The sequence below is a fragment of the Ictalurus furcatus genome, chromosome 15 (assembly GCF_023375685.1).
Source record: "Ictalurus furcatus strain D&B chromosome 15, Billie_1.0, whole genome shotgun sequence".
Lineage (NCBI taxonomy): Eukaryota > Metazoa > Chordata > Actinopteri > Siluriformes > Ictaluridae > Ictalurus > Ictalurus furcatus.
This window is the reverse complement of record NC_071269.1, coordinates 4,869,145-4,892,497: the sequence shown is the minus strand read 5'-3', so window position 1 is coordinate 4,892,497 and position 23,353 is coordinate 4,869,145. Positions and strand designations below refer to the sequence as shown.

The window sequence follows — 23,353 nt, the reverse complement described above, 5'->3', positions numbered from 1 at the left end:
AAAACTGAGGATACGTTTTACAAATCTGAGGGTACGGTTTACAAATCTGAGGGCACGGATTACACAAGGCTGTATTTTTTTCCTTATCTGACACCAGTGGGGCTCCGTATTATTCTAAAATGTGGGAGGATAAAATAAAATAAAGAATGAGGGTGTCTAAACTTTTGACCGGTAGTGTAGTTATAATGGAGGTCTAAGGACAGTTGGTAAACGTTTCAAATAAGCAGCTACAGTGTTTAACATAATTTCCCATAGTTCCATTTGTGTTACTTCAGAGTTTTGATGATATTATTATTATTATTATTATTATTATTATAAAATGTGTGGGGGTGAATAATAAAAATAAAGAATGAATGTGTCTAAACATTTTACTGGTAGTGTAATATAAACAATATAAGCATGTATAAACATTATTACACAAATACATGAAAAAAAGTACAGTCTGAATAGCTTTCTGTTTTTTGTTGTTGTTGTTGTTGTTTTTAGAGGGCAAGATTGATTCAACATAATGAATCACTTCCTTTTTAAACACTAAAAAAACATGGTTTCTTCCCTGAGAATTTGCATTTGTGGATATAGAATTTAGCCTTTAAGAAAATAAAATTGATCAAATTTGTGCGAGTTCGCTGTGTGTGTTTTTCTGATTCCCATCAAGAATCAACAACAAATTTCCACTGTAAAATATCATTTTCAGCGATATTATCAATAATAAAGTCCAGTGTATTTTGAGGGGGTAAAAATGCTACCATTGGGCAGTACCAAAATAAATGGGTAGCCATCTCTTGAGAAAAATTACAAAAGCTCCCAAGACTAGAGGTCCTGACTGCAGCCTGTAGCAGGATGACCTAGCCATCTTTTTCCTTAAAGCGGACGTTTCACCTGGCTCATACCAGAAGCCTGTTTTACATTTCTGGTCTCTGGTGTTTATAGTCAAATTAGCGTATTTTCCATTGTGAAAATGACTGAAAAAAGCATATGGCTCCATAATGTCTATGCTTTACAGTCTGAGGCGTACCTAGATTATGTTGGGGGGGCAGGCAAAATAAATGCATGGGGCCCTTTTGACAGATTGATGTTGATGTTATGGTGTGTTCATGTTACCCAGAGATTTTGTTGTGTGCAGTAGACGCGTGTTTCGAAGACTTCATTTCTTTATTGAAAACAATCGTAAGAACATAAAAAAACGGATAAAGAAAGGGACTACCATACAGTTGCTGAGCACGGTCTCAAAACTGTGTCCCTTTCCCCCGTAACAATTAACAAAATGTCCATCTTCAACTAATGTGAACTGATATCAACTAATGTAAAGTATTGATTCGCAGGAGCAAAAGACACAGTACTGGTACTTGCCTAAGCAGTGCCAGTGTTGTGCGCATCATTCTAGGTACCTATCGCATTTCAGCCAACATTAAGAACTGCTAACACTACTCAAAACATGCTAAATTACAGGAAGTTTTTCCTTGCCACCGTCACCTCTGGCTTGCTCATTCGGGATAAGTTAATACATGTAAAAATCTATATCTTAAATTGATATATGTCTGTAAAGCTACTTTGTGACAATGTCCATTGTTAAAAGCGCTACACAGATAAAACTGAGTTGAATTGAATTGAACGGAAGAGCAGCCAAAAGTTATTGGTATGCTTTGGGAGGTGAGAGAAGGCCAGAGAACCTGGAGGAAATGCACACAAACGTGGGGAGAACTTGAAAAACCTTGGGTTTACAGACAGTAACCCAAGCTCAGGATTGATATGTCGGATTCTGGAGTTTTGAGGCAGCATCATACCTGCTGCACCTCTGCACTACCTGATCCTCCATTTCTAAGAGAATATAACCTTTGAAGGAATTCCCCAGAGACATGGAACCCCCCCCCCCCCCAAAAAAAAAAAAAACTAAACTAAAAGTGTACTTATACAGGCAATTTTCCATCGTGTTTGTAATGAATGTCTTTACAAGGTAATTTTGTACCAGTGCGTTTCAACCATCAAAAAAAATTGTAATGATAGAAATATTAATATACATGTAAATCAGACTAGATTTTAAGATACTCTTATTCTTCCTAAAAGAATATTTACTTCTTCGGCCTACGAGCGTGTATTTATATGACTACTGAATAAACTAAATAAGCACATTCTCTCCTCTGGGGTAACTGCTGAGAGAGAGAGAAAAAAGTACCCTTTGATGCGTTTTCCTTTCAGTTGAAGTGAATTCACCGCAAAGTCCTGTTTGTGAGAGTACAGACTACAAGTGTGCACAGTTTTTTGAAATCAGGAAGTGAAGTCAGATGCACACAGAGGAAATACATGCAAGTTGAATTACTTTCCTGCTCTACTTCATGTCTCACGCTGAAATGACTTGCTGCTTCTGGTTATGATCGAGAGTATGGAACGGGAAACCGAGCGTGCCAATGGGGTGCAGGGATAAATTTGGACATTTTACACCGACTCACCTGAATGAACATGCATAATTCAACTAAGGTGGCACATTCAAGTGCAATTCGGGCTGAAGTAAAGCGCCATGAAAGCTTACAGAAAACTTTCAACAAAGTGTTGAAACAGCTGGAGAGGGTCGAGGACCAGCAGCTCAGGACTGGCCTGAAGGTTTACATCCACGGCGTGCAAGGTGAGTCCACCTGATGCTTATTAAAACAAATGTATATGGCGAGTCTGTTCTTTATCCTCCTACATGATAATCAGTTCCTGCAAGATGGCAAAGATTTGCTCGAATGTCTTCTCAAGAAAAAGAACATACACAAAGCTTATTTCTCGAGACAAAAATATGTCTAAGTAGGAATTAGAAGGGCTTCGATGAGATCGATGTAATGTAGAGAAGTAAGTGCTGAGTCTTCAGTATCTGGGTCAAGTCACCCCGTCTGTACCTTTTTAGGTAGATGCTTCAGGTGTTCCTGTGCAGCCCTAATTATTTTATTCAGCTCTTCTTCTCTGCACATGTGGTGATTAAATAATGAAAATGTGATTTTAAAAATGGAGAATGATCGAAGTTAGAGTTAATAATTTGGAACGTCCCGTGTCTGATTACATTCTATCTATATTTACCTGTAGTTGATGGTATAAAGGGAGTATCTCTTGCTTGCGAGCTTTAGTCTGGAAGTCTGGGGATGTGTGTAATGTTGCAAAAAAGGAGGAAATGCTGTCAATTAGTGTCTACATACACACAGACACACACGTGTATCAAATGCAAAATTCCTGCGTAGTCAATTTCCAAATGGTTCAAATCTCAGTCTCAAAAGGCATGTGTTCACCAAGTAAAATGTCACTGCGACTCATCTAGGGTTTTCTTGTGCAATCACCCAGCTGGAGTGTTTATGTCGACTTGATTATTTTCACCAAAAACACTTCAGACGTTCGAATTCTTCTGTTAGTGTTAAGAGGAAAACAACGTAATGAGTCTGCTCATCAGAGACAGAGGGAGGTGATCTCCCAGAAACCATGTAATGGTAATGTAGTATTTATCAGCCACATCACTTCCTGTGTGAACTGCAGGCTCACTACAGCTCATCAAGTAGAAATGCGTATCCATTTACATTATTAGCTGATGTGTCCCTTCAGTCTACATACTTAATCTGGCTTGTGGATTTGAACGTTAAAAATCTTGTGTTGCAAGATTATCTCTCACATATAGTCTTGGTAGCAGGCTTTTGTATGGGCTCACTTCCTGTCTCGCTGCCCAAAAAGCCACTTCCTCTCCATCTCAGACGCCATCTGTTACATCAGCATGCACGCTATATTAAAAATAAAATAAACAATCAAAAATACGTTACACCTTCTAATATTACATATAGTTTTTGTTGTTGTTGTATTTTTCAAACTCCTGCTTCGTAGGTCTCACGCTTTGTAGTGTTCACCAGACAAGGGACAGACGTCCAATACGGTGCAGGGTCATTTACTTTTCAATTAAACGTTACCAGATGCGCACACACACGTTTGAAAGGGTCCGCGGTCAAAGGATCTTATGACAATGGTTAATTTGACTTTCATTTGGTTGTTCAGACCCACACACAATAATTCACTTCCTCCTCTGACTACTTCCTCTCCTGCGTGTAATTATTGCTCTTCTGTCTGAGAACAGCATCAGACGAGAGCACGTATTAAACATCGTATCTGCAGTGTACGTTTTCTTGATTTGAGGCATGTGGCCAACTTTGTCATACTTTATTGACTGGGATCACTGGTGACCTGAACATCAGCAGTGTGCCATTAATGATTAACACTTGTAATTGGTTGCTCAATAACATCCACAGATCCTAAAAACAAGAAAGAACCTACTGGCAGTTAATAAAGAAAGAAATGAATGGAGGGAAGTGCTACGATACTCATGAATAACACCTTTAAATAGAGCTTACTGCTCTGAGACTGAGAGGGTGATTGAAGCAATGTGATGGGTTGTTTTTTTTTTTTTAGCAAAATATATAGTATGTTTGAACGGAAGAAAGCAAGATTAGAAATCAGACTTATAGACATATAAGTTAGGATAAATTAAACCTTTTATGAGCATTACTTAGTTGTAAAGCACTGTAGCGTTTTAATGCTGACTTCTGGGCATCCACATGACTGTAAACCCATCCTTGCCATGAGTCTGTGTTTATTTGCTGGAAGAAACAACTGGGATACATGAAACACACTTCCCATCAGCAAGTACAGTAGCAAGACTGATTCAATAACCATGACCCCATTTCTTTAAGTAAAACAGAGATTACTACATGCCATACTAGCCTGCTGCCAAACTACAACCCCCCCCCCCCCCCCCCGCCAACCATTTCTTTTTCTTTTCTGTATCTGTTGTACTGTTAAATCAGAACTAGAAATCAGCAAGAAAAATGACTGACAGCAGGAAATGATGTACTGGGTCCACATCATCATCCTGTTAGGTGGCACATCCTGTGTCACCTCACATTGTATTGACTGACAGTATGGAGGAGTTGTGATTATATGTCGTTTGTGGACGGTTTATTGAAATTAGTGAGAGCGTTTTTATATCTGACCATCACTGACATTTTGTCTGAACTGTGCTAAGAGAGTGCTCTAAAAGAGGAAGTAAAACAAACCAATGCAAAAGTCGAATGGCTTTACTTGAATTGCTTTACTGCACATAGAAATGCCATGCACTCTCTGTTCAGACTTGTTATTGACATCCTTCTCTGGTGATCCTTTCACAAGTAGACAAACAAAATGGATGGCCATGTACATATGGTATTTTTTTTTATGTGTCTCAATTCTGTCTTCAGTGACCACTAGTATTACCTCAGCACCAAGGTTGCCAAATCTACCAAAAGCAACCTCACACCACCAGACTCTAAAATACAAACCAATACCAAAACTTAATTATACTTAAACTGTATTAAACCAACAGATGGCATTTTCTAATTAAACGGTATGATTAGTCACTAAAAGTTAGACGCACAATGTCATTTTGCTTTGTCGTATTTTGTACAGCTATTGCTCAGCTAATAATTTGCTCTGTTTTGTGTGATTTCAACAACCACACAAGTGAAAAGAAAGTAAAAATTGAGCTAAAAGAAGAGTGGTGGTCATAACTTCAGAGTCTACAGAGTCTTTGATATCTTTTGTAATTTTCCCACCACAAACATCAGTCTGCTTTCTGATTGGTGCTATGTACTTTTCTGCACTGGTTTCCAGCAGGAAGACAAACTTTTGAGCTTTTTGGAGCAAGATCTAGTCACAAGGTTAATGGATGTTCACAGAATCCCATTTTTAAGAGGTTCTCAAGAGTTTTGTGTCAAAATACTTAGAGCTAATGTCACACGTTTTCCAATGGGCTGACAGTCGTCTGACATGTCAGTCAAACTGACTCTTCCAGAGCACGTACTGTAGGTGGTTCTCGGCCACATTTATTGACAAAATGTAAATCTGCTCCTTCCGAACCAATTCAAACATAAATGTCCTACAGTAGAATTAGTTTATAAACCAATATTTAAAACAATTCCTTGAGTAGTTATTTCACCAAGGTGATCAAATTGTCTCGTATAGAAGTTATCATAAATAAAGAATAGCGATGGCAACATGCAAACAATTCACTGAAGTACCAAGCACAGCAGATTTTATATTAAGAATTATAACAAGAAGCGCACATAGACAAAGAGACCAGGCTTGATCCGTACAGTATGTACTGTAGGTTTTTATACAGTGATTTAATTAGCATAATATATTAGAATATAATATACACGAAACATCCAAGAAGTTCACAAAAAAACCAACCTGTTATGTGTATCAACAGCGTGGCTGAACAGATAAAGTAGCTCAATTGCATGAAAAAAAAACAACACGAACCTGGCAACACTAGTGACAATACACCAGTATTCTGTATACACCAGTACACTTCGTTTGGCAAGAAGGATGTTAATACCAGGTCTGAATGGGAACGTTCTGCTCTACAGTATGAAAAAAGTTTACCTGTCAAGTTCTCCACCAGAATAGAGGTCCTCTGAGCACATTGAGACATTTCTGATTGTGAAAAGCTGCTCTGAATGTCCTGCAGATAGTATTACACTTCTGCCTTCCTATGTTAAAATCAATAGTCTGTTTATTGATTTGTGTATATAGTGGAACCGTAAAACGAACGTTTTCATATACATCCTATATGTATGCGTGACTGTCTAATAAGAATACGTTTTCCCTTCTGCCAATATCCATTCTGCACACACAACATCTCTCCATAACAATTCAGTAAAAAAAACTCCAAAAATCTCTTTTTTTTTTTTTTTTTGCCAGCAGAGTGCATTAATAATGCAGAGGGTCAGGTACAAAGATGCCAGAAAGAACCCACTGTAATCCATTGCATTTTCTCTTGAGTGTTGAATCGATACTTTAGTAACTGAAAATGCTGATGAATTGAAGCAGCAATGATTAGCCCTAAATAAACCACCAAGTGGTCGTTCAATGGCAGCCGCAAAAATACCTTACTAAGTACCTAATACATGCAGAAGGTGTAAAAAAAAAAAAGAAATGAGTGAAGAGATCAGATAGGGCTGATGCTAGAGATTAAATAGAGAGACTAGACAGAGCTGGTGTAAGGAGGAGGAGTTTATGCTCCAGAATACCTTGGTAACAGGCTGCCTCAGCATCTGAGAGGGGGGTGGTGGGTGGATACCACAGCTTGCAAACCACACTCACTGATTCATTAGAAGCACAGTGCTGCTGTTGTTATATATTTATATATATAGAGACACACACAAAAAGGAGTAGATATTCTACTGATTTTGCTGTCTTAGCTGATTAGCTGCTCTTAGATTTTATTTTTCTCATTTGCTGATTAGTTTTTCTGTGGCTCCTCCCCTTTACTTCACCAACATTTCATTGGCTTTCGTTCCTTGAAGTGGTGTGCCCGCCTCTTCCCAGAGCACATCATCGCCTATCCCTTTTTCCAGTGATAGCGCGAGAGAGAGAGAGAGAGAGAGAGAGAGAGAGAGAGAGAGAGAGAGGATGGAGAGAAGAAGGAAGAGAGAGAAAGATGGGGAGGGGGGAATTTCTGTGGAAAGCAGAGGCTATGCGCTGTCTGGCTGTTGACAAGGGCAGGCAGGCAGAGGGAGAGGAGAGAGATGGAGATAGAGGTTTTCCAGCTCTGATCTGTGGAGTATGGGCACTATGAAAAGCATCTAGCACAGGGATTTGAGAAATTCCTGTGCTCGAGGCAGATGACTGATCTAAGACTTGCACCTACAGTGAAGTTTTTTCTGGCACAAGGACCCCAAGGATGCACGCTCATTTTGTGCACCAGGTACTTGACACAGAAGTCGGCTGTATTAATATCCATGCTGCCTGAAGCGCATGGCGGAAATCTCGGCTCACAGGAAGCGTAATGGATAGACTCTCTGTGGAGAGGCTGGAATTGTTCTCTCTGGATTTACCCTAAGCTTCTCTCTCTGATCCATGTGTCAGGTAGTCTTCTTGCTTGCTTCACCTCTCTTTATCTCTCCTGTCTGTCTGGCAACATCCACACTGTGGTGTATGGCTGCAAACAACATGCCTTAATCTACAGGCAAAAACAAGATTAATTCAAATTAAGTAATTTTCCTGCCCATCACACTAGATGTGTTATCTGCCGGAAGGTTATGAAGGTTGTGGTTGCAGTGTTCCAGTGTGCTCAAATGTCTTAAATCTGAAGAGCAATCCCAAACACAGGGGAATGAAGATTCTGAGGTTTTAAGGCATGTGGAAGACTAACAGTTAAGCTAACGAGCACAAAGGACACAGGTAGCAATTTGGTCCAGTCCACAGGAAGAATCCACGATTCAAACAATCTTCTCTCCCACTCTAATACTCATCAAAATGTCTTTCAGTCTTTTTATTAGTTGGGATCAAAACAGAATATCTGATCACCACAGATCAGTTTAATCTATGTCTGTGTCTATGTGTCTACCCAACTTGGACCTCATGGAGCAAACTGGTGTATCACAGCATAAAACCACCTACCTCATTTCCCTAACCTTGGTGAAGGTGGAGACTACTGAGGATCATGGGATGGAAAAGGCCAAGCAAAGTGTGGAGGGGGCCACAACTCAGGCTGGAGGAAAACAACTATCCCCGAATGCAGACGCAAGCAACAGGGATCTGAAACAACAGAAACAAGAGGATGTCACTGAACCAGAAGCAAAGAAAGGTACCCAGCTCAAAACAGAACAGGAAATACTTCCAAGCCCCAGGGACCATAAAGCACTTTTTACAGATGGTGCACAACCCAGTGACAGGCAAAAATCAATAACCTCATCCACTGCAGAAAACGGTGGGGCAAGAGAAGCCACAGGAGCATCTCAAACATCTATATCCCAGGATGTAGCAGAACCAACCCAACCCCCCGCCACAAGTGATGGTGTAGGACGTATTAACAAGCGGCCTGTTTCCCTTCTAAAGACACACAGTGGTGCCCTCGGTAATCGTGAACTACGGGAGGCCAGAGACAGCATCCATGCTTCCTCTAAGAGCCTGGATCGTAAGGACAGCAGGACCAGGATCCAGTCCCCTGCCAGCCCTGCTCCCAGCACATTTAGAGCCTCCTGGGCTGTGTGTGAGGCCAAACCCAATCAGGAAGATCAGAAAGGAGGCACTAGGGTTAAAATGTCTACGGAAGCTGTGATATCCATGCGGACCCAAAGCCCAAGAGCAGAGAGACTGAAGTCAGGGTCTACATCTCTTCCAGCTCCTGGCACTGTGGTCTCCAAGCCCCAGCGCAAAGGGAAGAGTCGTACCCTGGACAACAGTGACCTGAACTGCCTGTCCGAGGACCTTCTGAAAGGAAAAGGTGGTCAAATGACATCAGACATCAGGACAGGTCAGTTGCAAGGGACCTCGACCCGTGACCGCAAAATGCTCAGATTTATTAGTGGCATTTTTACCAAGAGCACTCAAGTCCCATCCAGCGCTGGTATGGTACCCCAAGTTCCTAGCTCCTCACAGAGAGAATCCAGTGAGGATGAAGGTAGGAAAGCACCACCTCCACATCCATTCATGATTTCAACTATAGCAAATCTTTCAAACTATGTGCATGCAAAAACACAGCATCATGTATGCTTGTGGCACACATCCAATGAAAGGACACTTCGGCTTTCCTTATTTCCACAGGACAATTGGGCTTTTCCATATATTTGTTACAGAGATAATTGCTAGGTATGGGTAGGACTCCAACAAACCATATAAAATACATTTTAACTTGTTATATTAAAAAACTGTATATAGTACAATTTAGGAAACAATAACACTCCTCCAGCTTTGAACTTGTGAAATAGGAAACTGCTCTCATTTAAGAAATTTAAATGTTACTTTTTTATTGTATTAAAACCAGGAGTCTTTTCTACATTATCTCCTTCCCCACTGTCCTAGTGCCTGATTCAGAACAACTGGAATGGCAAACGAATTTGATAATACATATGCAAAAGCCTGTGCAATTACAGACTAACAAGTCCTAATCCCATCTTTTATATTCCACCTACTGCCTGTTCTCATTCCAAATATGTTTTGTGGCGGCTTCTACTCTATTCTTACTGCGATCTCCAGTGTCATACCATGTCCAGACCAATCATTTGTTACTCTCTGATTTATCTTTGCTTCTTTATTAACCAGTCCTTTATTTATTATTATTATTATTATTATTATTATTATTAAATAAACATGTTGAAATGAAGCTTGTAAATTTTGATCTTGAGAAGTGTGATTTATATTTAGTAGATGCCTTTAGCTACACTGTTAAAATCGGGATATGAAAAATATGCCTATTAAAAACGATTATGCACATAATTTGTGGATAGCAAGTAGACCTTTTAGAAACTTTTCTGATGCAATTGTTTTCACATGAGATGAAATATATAAATACGGCTACATTATACATAAATAAGGCTCAGTAATGTGTCAGTAAAGATGGGTCTGTGTTGTGCATGTGTGTGTGTGGTCCATGAACTGTGTGCACTGATATGTATGTGTAAATGTGTGTCTGTGTGTAAACTCAACGCATGCGCGCACAAAAGTATTTACGTATGCGTCCTCCGGGCAAGCTGACAGAGCAGCTGGAGGTGGGGTTGTCATGGCAACAGGCAGATGGAGCTGCCTGTTGTATGGCTGCATGATGCCACTGAGAGAGTCCCCAGCCCAATGAATGAGAAAGAGCGGGGATGTATGGGTGTGTGTGTGTGTGTGTGTGGCGAGGGAGTCTTTTGAAAAGCGTCCAGAAAAGAGAGGAAATAAAAAATGCAGGCTTTAGAATGTGACACATTGAGCATTCTTCTCCATCCAGGCACTCCGGATACGCGGCTGTATATAGAGGGCTTGGTATCTGCATAAGGGTCTTACTGTCTGGCCCTGTCTCATAATGCCCTCATAGAACCAGGATGAATTTGAGTGGGTGGGTGTTTCGAGGACATTCTCTTTATGTAAAGGACTGGTGTTTCACAGAGGAAGTGGTGGATAGTGGGTTTGGTAACCTCTCTTTATCTCAACCTTTTGCCCATGAGTAGAGACCAGACAGTGCATAAAGGCGTAAAGGTGTATCAACTCACTTGCTGTGTAAGTCACAAATTATCATGCCATGAGCAAAGCATCTCAGTTGCCGCCTTTACACGTCCAAAGCAAGCCACAGCTGGGCAGTCATGGATGAGATGATCACAAGGAAGACAGCAGAATTCTCCATCAGTCACTGGTGACAGTGAAACAGCTGGGGCCAGTCCTCACAGACAGACAGAGAGAGAGAGAGAGAGAGAGAGAGAGAGAGAGAGAGAGAGAGTATCTGTAGGCTGAAAGCTGTTACTCATAATGCTCTTACAAGAATTATGGAGAAAAATCTCACCTCTCACCATCTCACATTACATCTAGACTGAAATCTATGCTGAAGTTCAGATTTCAAGAGCTGATTTTTACCATTCTTGAAACCGTAAAACATTTGAAACAGAGGACAACATTATGTTTAGAGAAAACTGTGGATTCTAATGGAATGCAATCATGCAATTTGTTCTTCCATTATTCATTAGCTTTCTTTTACACATTTTCACATGTAGTGTAGGATAATAGCGTTTATGCTGTAATTAAGGTGAAATTTCACTTTATTTTTAAACTGAATTTTGTCAAGAGAGGCAACATGTTGGTCTTAAGTACAGTTGTTTAAGTTATGCTGCATTGTGGTTTCAGCATACTCAGACATCCTGCCATTTCTAACTTTGAGCATAATCTTAAGTATGCCACTTATTGTTTTCAGTATGCTTCAGTATGTGTCTATGTCTTTCATTTTGTCTGTAGCTTCCTTTGCTAACAGTCAGGAATGGACCTTAAATCGTTCCATACCAGAGCTGAGACTGGTAAGATGACTCTCTAATCTTCACTGTAACACTGGTGCTAATTCTTGTGGTTCTTTTTGGTTATAACATTCTTGTGCTAAAATAATTATGAGCCAGTTTAGACTATCCTAAATACTTTAAAAAAAAAAAAAAAAAAAAAAAAAAAATGAATCTTAAAAAGACACTAAAGGATAGGTCAATTTTTATAAAGCAAGAAAATATTTTGCTTCATGCCTCTGATACTTTAGTTATGATATTTTATGATATTTTAGTTGTCTTTGTTACAAATGAACACTCTTAGTTGATCTACGATTATCTTCATGTAGGGGGTGCTGGGTAGCGTGCGAAGTGGAAAATCTGCCCTGGTAAACAGGTTTATCACAGGAAGTTATCTTCCCCTTGAGTCACATGAAGGTAAGAACGTACTGATTGGCCTCCCAACATACCGATTACGTAAACAGACACTACATGAAGGCAGTTATGGTTAGTTAGGGTTAGGTTAGATTTGTTTTATTGGTTTGTACCCAACAGTTCTCTGCACTATTGGTTTATTATCCAGTAATGACATAAGAAGACTATAGACTTACAGTGTTTATTGTTTCACTATTGTAAAGAGTTAGAGTTTGTTTATTTGTTTTTTTAAAATCTCTAAAATTGGCTCTAAAGAACATGTAGCAACATGCTAATACCTCTTTTCTACTCATAAGGTGGACATTCAATAATACATTCATAAACAGCGCAAATATATCACCACAGACAACAAAATACATGTAAAATGATAGATACAAGGCCGAAACTTTGGTATAGAGGGTAGTCTTGCTGCGTTACAGCTCCAGGATCCCTGATTCAAAAAACTGGTGGTAGGTGGCTACTTTAAATTGCCCCTAAGTGTGAAGGTGTGGCATCCCATCCAGGGTGCATTTCCACCTCAGGTCCAGTGTTTTAGCCAGTAGGGATTAAAAAAAAAATAGTTACAACATATATTTAAGCTTTTGTTAGCATTGGAGTTGCTTAAATTATTTCTTGGTAACAAAATTATGCCATTCCCATACCCACAACATCACCAGTTCTTGGATCCAGAACAGCAGTATTGAGGTACTGAAACAAAATTACTATTGGCACAGAAAAGTGCAGATCAATTCAGGATGTTGGTCAATTCTAGACTTCAGAATCGGCACTCACACCCTGTTGGTGGAGAAGGGCATCTACAAGACTACAATCTAGCCTATTTTTCAGTTTCTTTTGTTCCCCCTTTCAGGTGGGAGATATAAAAAAGAGGTGTTGGTTGATGGTCAGAGTCACTTGTTACTGATTCGAGAGGAATCCAGCCTTCCCACTGCACAGGTTTTCAATCTTTTTTTTTTTTCCCTGTCTCCAAATAATCATTTTATGTGCTCTCTAGATCATGCACACATAAATCTTCCTGTGTAATTTTCAAATATTGAATTATAGTTTAGCAACTGGGTAGATGCAGTTATCATGGTGTTTAGCCTGGAAAACGAAGCCAGCTTCCAAGATGTGTATAAGAACTTCAGTGAACTGGGAGCCCACCGCAACACTGCAGACATCCCGCTCATAGTAGTGGGCACACAAGGTACAGGATTTCAAAACCTTACCTTATGAAAGTTGTAATATGAACAAGAAGAAGCTCTGAGGTAGTTACTGTCAACGTGTCAATGTGCTTTTCCATCCAGATAAGATTAGCAGCACTAACGTTCGTGTTATTGAGGATAAGCGGGTACAACAGCTTTGTTCAGATGTCCGACGCTGTACCTATTATGAGACCTGTGCCACCTATGGACTGAATGTGGACCGAGTCTTCACTGAAGGTCAGGATCTCCTCATGATAGTGAAATAAAATACTGGGGGCTAGGATCAATTAAATGTCACCTTCAGGATTTTGGAAGACACACACAATTACTATTACTAAAATAATTCAAATTGATGGCCTGTTTGAAAGATCTCTGTTGATATGAATCCAATGGGCATCCATTTATCAGGCTTATAAAGCAATCCCATGAGTGGGCTGAGCTGATATTTAATCGTTCTGTGGTCCTTTTAGATGCGCATTACTTCCAAATCATAGTGCTATTTTTGATTCACTAATCAAACCATTCACCACACAGTGTGCCAGAAGATAGTAGCAGGTAAGAAGCAAGCCAGCCTTCTAGCATCCTGCAAGTCCCTACCCAACTCCCCCAGTCACTCTGGAGCCTCCACGCCTGTGTCTGCTCCATTATTGGGACAGGTACTATCATACAACTGTTAGACATTGTTTGCACACATGTATTTCATTTCTGTCACGGTCACATTGTTTTTGATGTGGGGGTATAGAGTAATTTGGACTGAATAAATTGGGTCGAATTTATCAGTGTTTAGCAAAGCAGCAATGTCTGTCCTGCACATGGAGAATGGCTTATCAATGCCCTGATCTTTTAGGGCTGTATTCAGATTTGGGTTATGCATGCTTGGTGAGGTGTTAATATTAAAAGTGCGCACATGTATTCAGGCCTCAGATAGAGTAACAACAGACAGATGTTATTCAGGCAGCTGTTCAGTATTTGGAGATGTGGGCAGGGCTTGTCCAAAACAGAGGAGTGCCTCAGTTAAGTGCAAGTCTGACTTTGGACTTATTTTAAGCTTATTTTTCTTCTGAAATATCTGCCTGAGTGAGGAGCAGTATTTAGTTCAGGCTTAAAGGCAAGTGCTTGTATTTAAAGGCTGTGGTCTGGACATTATTTAAAAACTGTTTCCGACATTTCTACTTCAGAAAATTCAGGCAAACTCTGAGTTGTGAACTACACTAAGATAATTTTAATATTCTGAATGGGCTACACAGAACATCAGCATAACTACCGTAGTAAGTGGACTCTGGATACAAGGAACTTTCTCTGTATAAATAATGACTTAAATTTTGGACTTTGAATTCACCAACTTTGAATTCCGCCCTTAGTCATGGCAGAATATTTTTCATTTGTTGAATGCTTCAGTAAACTGGACACAATTAAATGTGCTGTGCAGACAAACATCCCCATTCAAAATCCATTCATCCATGTCTTCCATTCATTTCTACTGTAAAAATCATTAATTATCACAAATGCATATAAGTTTTTAGTAGACAAGTTTCTAAATAAAAAAGAAATCTGTTAAAATGGGAGATTTTCTCACAATGGCAGAAATTTGAATGGCCCCATTGTCTCTGTGTTTGTCTGCTCAATTCCCTCATTCTGTATCTGTTCCATTTAACATCCCTCTATCTTTTCTGTCTCTCTCTCTCTCTCTCTCTCTCTCTCTCTCTCTCTCTCTGTCCTCCCCCTCTCTCAGGCCAGTAATGGGGGTCAGACTAGTGATTATTCCTCCTCTTTGCCCTCCACCCCTGTGATAAGTCACAGAGACATACGTGGAGTGGCAGGAGGAGAGGGAGGCTCTCAGCGAAATTTACCACGCCGCCGGACCTCCTTGTTCACGGTTAGTTCCTCAGTTTCAATAGCCTAAAAAAAACAATACTTTCAACCCAGTATAGAAGAGGGATTGCTGGAGAGAGAAAGTAATTCCTAATGTGCAAAAGAAGAGATATTAAGAGAGCTATCACAAGTTTAATAACTTGAGCATGACAGCGAAGAACCACTCTATCACTCACCTCATCTGTCACCTCATCCCATATATTGTCTCTGTCTATCTTTAACTACTGTGCCTCGTCAATGCTTTATCTCACATGCCTGCCATTGCAGAACCGTCGTGGGAGCGATAGTGAGAGGAAAACTCCGGACAGCAGAGCTGATGTAGGAGGCAGCAAAACAGTTATCATCAGACAGGTAGGAAACATTATTTAAAAGTGAGGCAAAGGTATATATATACAATATCTCACAAAAGTGAGTACACCCCTCACATTTTTGTAAATATTTGATTATATCTTTTCATGTGACAACACTGAAGAAATGACACTTTGCTACAATGTAAAGTAGTGAGTGTACAGCTTGTATAACAGTGTAAATTTGCTGTCCCCTCAAAATAAATGAACACACAGCCATTAAAGTCTAAACCGCTGGCAACAAAAGTGAGTACACCTCTAAGTGAAAATGTCCAAATTGGGCCCAAAGTGTCAATATTTTGTGTGGCCACCATTATTTTCCAGCACTGACTTAACCCTCTTGGGCATAGAGTTCACCAGAGCTTCACAGGTTGCCACTGGAGTCCTCTTCCACTCCTCCATGACGACATCACGGAGCTGGTGGATGTTAGAGACCTTGTGCTCCTCCACCTTCCATTTGAGGATGCCCCACAGATGCTCAATAGGGTTTAGGTCAGGAGACATGCTTGGCCAGTCCATCACCTTCACCCTCAGCTTCTTTAGCAAGGCAGTGGTCATCTTGGAGGTGTGTTTGGGGTCATTATCATGGTGGAATACTGCATACTGATCATTCTCTGCTTCAGTATGTCACAGTACATGTTGGCATTCATGGTTCCCTCAATGAACTGTAGCTCCCGTGCTGGCAGCACTCATGCAGCCCCAGACCATGACACTCCCACCACCATGCTTGACTGTAGGCAAGACACACTTGTCTTTGTACTCCTCACCTGGTTGCCACCACACACACTTGACACCATCTGAACCAAATAAGTTTATCTTGGTTTCATCAGACCACAGGACATGGTTCCAGTAATCCATGTCCTTAGTCTGCTTGTCTTCAGCAAACTGTTTGCGGGCTTTCTTGTGCAACATCTTTAGAAGAGACTTCCTTCTGGGATGACAGAAATGCAGACCAAGTTGATGCAGTGTGCGGCATATGGTCTGAGCACTGACAGGCTGACCCCCCACCCCTTCAACCTCTGCAGCAATGCTGGCAGCACTCATATGTCTATTTCCCAAAGACAACCTCTGGATATGACACTGAGCACGTGCACTCAACTTCTTTGGTCGACCATGGCGAGGCCTGTTCTGAGTGGAACCTGTCCTGTTAAACCGCTGTATGGTCTTGGCCACTGTGCTGCAGCTCAGTGTCAGGGTCTTGGCAATCTTCTTATAGCCTAGGCCATCTTTATGTAGAGCAACAATTCTTTTTTTCAGATCCTCAGAGAGTTCTTTGAAATGAGGTGCCATGTTGAACTTCCAGTGACCAGTATGAGGGAGTGTGAGAGCGATGACAACAAATTTAACACACCTGCATCCCATTCACACCTGAGACCTTGTAACACTAACAAGTCACATGACACCGGGGAGGGAAAATAGCTAATTGGGCCCAATTTGGACATTTTTACTTAGGGGTATACTCACTTTTGTTGCCAGCAGTTTAGACATTAATGGCTGTGTGCTGAGTTATTTTGAGCGGACAGCAAATTTACACTGTTACACAAGCTGTACACTCACTACGTTACATTGTAGCAAAGTGTCATTTCTTCAGTGTTGTCACATGAAAAGATATAATCAAATATTTACAACAATGTGAGGGGTGTACTCACTTTTGTGAGATACTGTATATATACACATACATACAAATATTGATTGATATAAAGACATTTATTTATAAATTTTACAATTTTGTGGCCATGTAGGTTCACACACAATTTCCTTTTTTTTTTTTTTTTTAACAATTGTTGTCAGCCCTGTATTTCATTCAAGTGGTAACTAATTGTTTTGTCTTTTGTTCAATAAATGAATAAGCATCATCATAATGGTGAAATGCGTGTTTCGTCTGGCAGGGCACATTATGGAAGCGCAGTGAACGCTCTCTGAACAAGGAGTGGAAGAAGAAGCTTGTCACACTCACCAACAATGGCATTCTGACGTATCATTCAAACATCAATGTGAGAACCACTGTCTTCTACTGATGGACAGAAGAAGAAAAAGGAGTAGAAAAGCATATGGAAAGCATTATATATATAGATACAGATATACTATATGGCCAAGTATGTGGAAGTATGTGCCACAAAGCTGAACGCACTCAAGTGTCTAGAAAGTCTTTGTATGCTGTAGCTTTAAGAGTTCCCTTTACTAGAAGTAAGGGGCCCAAACCTGTTCCAGCATGGCAATGCCCCTTGCACAAATCGAGGTCCATAAAGACATGGTTTGCCAGGTTGGTGTAGAAGAACTTGAGTGGTCTGCACCGAGCCCTGACCTGAACACCTCTGGGGTGAACTGGAATGCTGACTGTGTGCCAGGCCTTCTCAGCTGTCATCACATCATGGAGTAACAATAATGTGATAGAAGTTTTAAATTCAGAATTAGTCTTTTAGTTCCAAACACCCTGTATTAATATTTTGCTTCAAGAAATAAAATCAAAATCCATTTCATAATTTGAGCTAGATCACTTTCATTAGTCACACATTATTATTAATCACACAGTGACGGCTGTGGCTCAGGTTGGTAGAGCGGGTTGTCTATTAACCGTAGGGTTGGTGGTTCAATTCCCGGCCCACATGACTCCACATGCCGAAGTGTCCTTGGCAAGACACTGAACCCCAGGTTGCTCACAATGGCAGGCTAGCACCTTGCTGCCATTGGTGTGTGTGGGAACGGGTGAATGAGACACAGTTTAAAGCGTTTTGTAGAATGACTAAGGTTAAAAGGCCATTTACATTAGTAGCACACATTATTTTTGTCTTATAGTTAATACTAACATTGTCTAGCCCAAACTTGTCTAGGTAAAACAAATCAAGAATACATATCTTAATATGTTAATCGCATTGAGCAACTGGAGTGTGTGGCCATTTGCAGGAATATAGGCAGAACACCCATGGTAAGGAGATGGACCTGCTGCGCGTAACTGTGAAAGTACCAGGAAAGCGTTTGCACAGGGCAGTGCCCCCAACTGGCCCTGCACCTGCCTCTACTCCTGCCCCTGGGGTCAATGGCCTTGCAAAAGACAAACCAGTATCTGAAGGGGGAACCTCATGTGAGTAATATTAGATGTTCTGTTTCTTTAGATATCATCTCAAACCAAAATTTTTACCTAGAGTGTGACTTGTGTCTCATTTTCCAGCAGTTCTTCTGACTGTTGATGAGGCAGCTAGTTCTGTAGTGCCATCTCAAGATGAACAAAAAATCAAACGCTGTCCTTCCTCTGTGTCCAATAAGGCAGTATGCATGGGTACGTAAACAGGGTCTGAAGGACTGCAAAAACAGCATATGAATAAGCGGATACAGCAATTTCTGAGTGAACTTTTCAGTGTGTAGAAACTCCATGAATCTAATATGAATTGATTCTTTGAAGTCCATAATATGCGACAGCTGCTTGGTTTCTAGATGTTTAACCTTCTGCCTCCACCCAGCAGAATCAAGCATTGAGGCGCTTACAAGCCCTTCTCTGTTAAAAGACCTCACTCCATCGTCCCCCATGAGCGACAGGAAGAAGACCAAGAGGAAGAAAAGTATGAATGTCAAAGGAGATGCTGCAGCCAGCCAGGCTGATGGTAAGCACCACCAGAAGCACACAGAACACTTAATAACCTTTCCAAATATGATTAATAGATTATAAGAACAAGCTAATGATAATTCATTCTGAAAGGATTCCATTAGATGAAACCTGATGAATTTCCCTGCTTGTCCTATGCTCTCTTTGACTCTTATTCATTGTGTCTGTGAAGATTTAACACAGTTCAACTATTTCGTATGACTTATGTCTTCTCTTGCTTCTTTCCTTTTCTATTCCTCTTCGCGCTTCCTTTGTCCTCTGCTGCCCTGGGCTAATTTCTTGCACTGCAAGCCAAGCGCAAAATGTGGAAATTGAAAAGCTTTGGTAGCTTGAGAAACATTAACAGAACAGGTAATAAGAGGCAGTGTGGATGAGGGGTACGGATGAGGTGTACGGTTGTGACTGACTGTTGCTCTGCACTGTGTGTTGATGTTTTTCATCCCTCAGTCATGACGACACATCATTAGATTACTGCAAATGGATTGCACCACTACAGTCATCTTTCACTCTGTCTCTGTCCTTCTTTCCCTTCCTCTCTCTGGCTCATGTCACTATAATGAGAAAATAATATATTTGTGCGAGGGGTTCACTGAGTGTCTTCCATCGATTACTTCCTCTCTGGTAAATAAATATTGCTTGCTCCTTGCAGAGGAGGAGAACGCAGACTTTATCATCATATCAAGCACAGGACAGAGCTGGCACTTTGACACCCAGAATCAGGAGGAAAGGGATGCCTGGGTGCAAGCCATTGAGAGTCAAATCCTAGCTTCTCTGCAACTGTGTGAAAGTAGAAATAAGGTTGGTTGACCATGATTTATAAAGCACATCATTGGTTTCTTGACTTAAAGTACTGATCTGACTAGTGCGTCTGTATGTGTGTGGTCCAGACTCGGAGAAGCAGCCAGAGTGAAGCTGTGGCACTACAAGCCATTCGCAACGCCAAAGGAAATGATCTGTGTGTGGACTGTGATGCACCACGTGAGTTGTTTGTTACTGCATCACCAAATCATGTGAATTTAGGCTCAGTGGTTAAGGCTCTGGGTTACTGATCAGAAGGTCAGGAGTTCAAGCCCCAGCACTGCCAAGCTACCACTGTTGGGCCCTTGGGCAAGGCCCTTAACCCTCAATTGCTCAGTTGTATAAATGAAATAAATGTAAGCCGCTTTGGATAAGGGCGTCTGCCAAAATGCCATAAATATATTCAATTTAAATGTAATGTGAATAGACCAACCATTGTGTTCAGAGAGATAGTGTGTGTCTAGTATACATTAGAGATAATTCACTTCTCCTTATCCCACCAGATCCCACCTGGGCAAGTCTAAATTTGGGAGCACTGATTTGTATTGAGTGCTCAGGAATTCACAGGAACCTCGGGACACACTTGTCCCGAGTCCGTTCGTTGGACCTGGATGACTGGCCTAGTGAGCTCACCAAGGTGCTAATGGCAATAGGCAACCCCATGGCCAACAGCATTTGGGAAAAATGTACACAAGGGCGCCAAAAGCCAACGCCTGAGGCGACAAGGTGAGCAGGACCTCTTGGGGTCCTTTTTTTTTTTTTTTTTTTTTTACAGTTAAAGGTATAGTAATTAAAGGCAAATGATTCCACTGCCGCTGTTCAAAAACTTTTTAGAGCCCCAGGGAACCTAAACCTGTAATTACACCCTAATTAGGTTAATGTTGGTCTTGTGGGAATCGCAGTTTGCAGTACAAAGTGGAAATAATTTGTCAACAATTATGTGTACAAAGAATCCATGCCAAGCTCATGTCACACGTGCTTTTTAAGTAAAACTATGCTTTCTCATATCAAAAGCCTACTAGTGAGTAAAAAGTGAAAGCAAAAACAACCCCACCTTTCAGTCACCAACCATAACACAGGCTATTTGGAGGAGGAATAGTAGATTCTTATCTTTGTTTCATTATTGCAGTGTGTGTGTGTGTGTGTGTATATATATATATATATATATATATATATATATATATATATATATATATATATATATATATACATACATACACAGAGAGAGAGAGTTGAGTAGATTTAGTTAAGTAGTACACAAAAAGCCTCACTGCCACCTACTGTTCCGAAGAAACTGTTCAAACACTTACAAAAGTTCTTCCCAGAATAAAAACCTTTCCCTGTGCCTTTTTTTCTGGCATGCACCCCAGAGAGCAGAGGGAGTCTTGGATCCGGGCTAAATATGAGCAGAAGGTGTTTGTGGCACCCTTGCCAACTCAGGACGAGAGCCCAGGTGAGGTGACATCATCACAGCTCCTCAGTGCCGTCACCAACAAAGATCTTCCCAGGCTCCTGCTGCTCTTGGCCCACAGCACCAAGGAGCAGCTCAATGTTCCACTGCAGTCTCAGAGCCCCTTACACGCAGCCTGCCAGTTTGGAGATGTGGTCATGACTCAGCTCCTAGTCTGGGTAAGGGTTGACAGACAGTATGGATATATTGATAATAAAAAATAATAGCTGCTGATAAAGAGTCAAACACAGCGCGGCGTGTTGTTATAGGAAAATAATCAATGAAGTATTGTTGTGATGGGCCCAACATAAATGTACTTTTAGCACCCCAAAGTTAATTATTTTCTTATAATAGCACATCCTTAAGTGTTTTATTCCTCAATACCACAGCAATTTGAGAACAATCACAATTGTTTATTTATTCAAGAATAAAACATCTATTTCGTATCCATTTATAGTTAACAGCTATAGCTGCAATCAAAATTATTCAATCCCCATTGCACATCAGATTTATCGTCAAAATGTACAGAATTTCAGCTGTTTGCAATGAACAAATCAAACAAAAGCAATTGAAATAGTTCAACACAACGAATGCTTCAGGTGGTTCCCCAAATTCAACTGAAAAAGCAACTTATAATGACTTCTTCTGTTTCAAAATGATTCAACCCCCTGAATAGAATCTCTCACAACTGCAAAGATATGCAAGGGCTTCACTAGTTGCACCATGTGTGTTTCAGCTGGAACACATGAAATACCTGAACTGGCTAGGGGTAGAAAACATAAGAAATACCTGGACAGGGCAGAAAAAGGAACCAATCAACGGCTGCAAGCAGATTTTTGAGAAGGCAGGGTGTGAAAAACCCTTGAGTGACTGAAAAAGACCTGCAGAAAGACTTGGTGGCAACAGGCACTGAGGTTTCAGTGAATACAGTAAGGGGCATACTAAACGCAGGTTTCCATGCCAGAACTCCAAGACGTACACCACTACTGACCCAAACGCACAAGAAAAGTCGCTCAAAATCATATAAAAAAGCCACAGAAGTTTCTTATATTCATATAATATAATTCATATAGTTCATATATTATTGGTTCCTTGAGACTGAAAAGTCTTATAGCATTATACATGGTTGGTGTATCTCAGGTGGCTTTTTGAATGATGGCTTTTTAACTGTTTAACTGTTTTTTTTGTCTGTTTCTCTGTGTAGTATGGAAGTGATGTGAAAGCAAAGAATCCTCAAGGCCAAACAGCTTTAACGCTGGCACAACAAGCTGGGAGCCAAGAGTGTGTAGATATCCTTCGCCAACATGGGTGCCCCAACGAAACCTCACCCACTGCGCCCACTCCCATTCTCTCACGCAAAAGTAGCATCACAAGTCTTGGACGGAACAATTCCAGGAGAAGGGTCACATAACTTTTAAAGACTTCATGGACAGACAAAGATTCTTCCTTTCTGGGGGAAAAAAAGAACAGTTTTTATTTCATTTTGTTAAAAAGCTATGTACGTCTCTCTCTATGGATGTTCTGCTCTGTCCTCATTCATAAACGTCCATTTAGATTCCTCAGAGAAGGCAAAAAACGTACTTGTCAATGTATGAAATCAAATAAATTAAAATATCAAGCCAGCTTGAAATCAAATACTGATACTGTTTCAACGACTCAAAAGCAATATTATACATGCTAATTATATATCTATTACAAAGACAAATGTAGCCTAGAGAGCTTCTCCAAGCAATCTGTGGAGATGTATTCAACATTACTGTATGACTCATGAAACTGTTCCTCATAATAAGCAACATAAATGAGGCCACTGTGTTTGTATGGGAAAAGAATAGTACTTGTCATTGTGCAACGTTTCTAAGTACTAGAATTAATAAACGTAAATCTTTAAACTTTTTGTTAAC

General features: G+C 40.5%; 1 protein-coding gene across 4 annotated transcripts; it reads left to right on the top strand.

Annotated features, from left to right (window-relative positions):
- Nucleotides 1-2,141: 2,141 nt before the first annotated feature.
- On the top strand, nucleotides 2,142-23,340 carry agap2 (ArfGAP with GTPase domain, ankyrin repeat and PH domain 2). Of its 4 annotated transcripts, none has more exons than XM_053643144.1 (18): nucleotides 2,142-2,620; nucleotides 11,755-11,813; nucleotides 12,119-12,206; nucleotides 13,051-13,136; nucleotides 13,245-13,386; nucleotides 13,487-13,621; nucleotides 13,919-14,040; nucleotides 15,117-15,260; nucleotides 15,524-15,607; nucleotides 17,493-17,597; nucleotides 18,508-18,685; nucleotides 18,776-18,880; nucleotides 19,062-19,202; nucleotides 19,854-20,002; nucleotides 20,092-20,182; nucleotides 20,506-20,728; nucleotides 21,373-21,631; nucleotides 22,657-23,333. In XM_053643144.1, exons 1-18 carry the CDS (start codon nucleotides 2,452-2,454, stop codon nucleotides 22,861-22,863), a joined length of 2,487 nt encoding a protein of 828 aa, XP_053499119.1. In that variant the 5' UTR covers nucleotides 2,142-2,451; the 3' UTR covers nucleotides 22,864-23,333. The 4 variants fall into 4 exon arrangements, with proteins under 4 accessions (XP_053499119.1, XP_053499117.1, XP_053499118.1 ...); XM_053643142.1 differs by having other exon boundaries at nucleotides 18,773-18,880; XM_053643143.1 differs by having other exon boundaries at nucleotides 2,144-2,620; nucleotides 18,773-18,880; nucleotides 19,065-19,202.
- The last annotated feature ends 13 nt before the right edge of the window (nucleotides 23,341-23,353 follow it).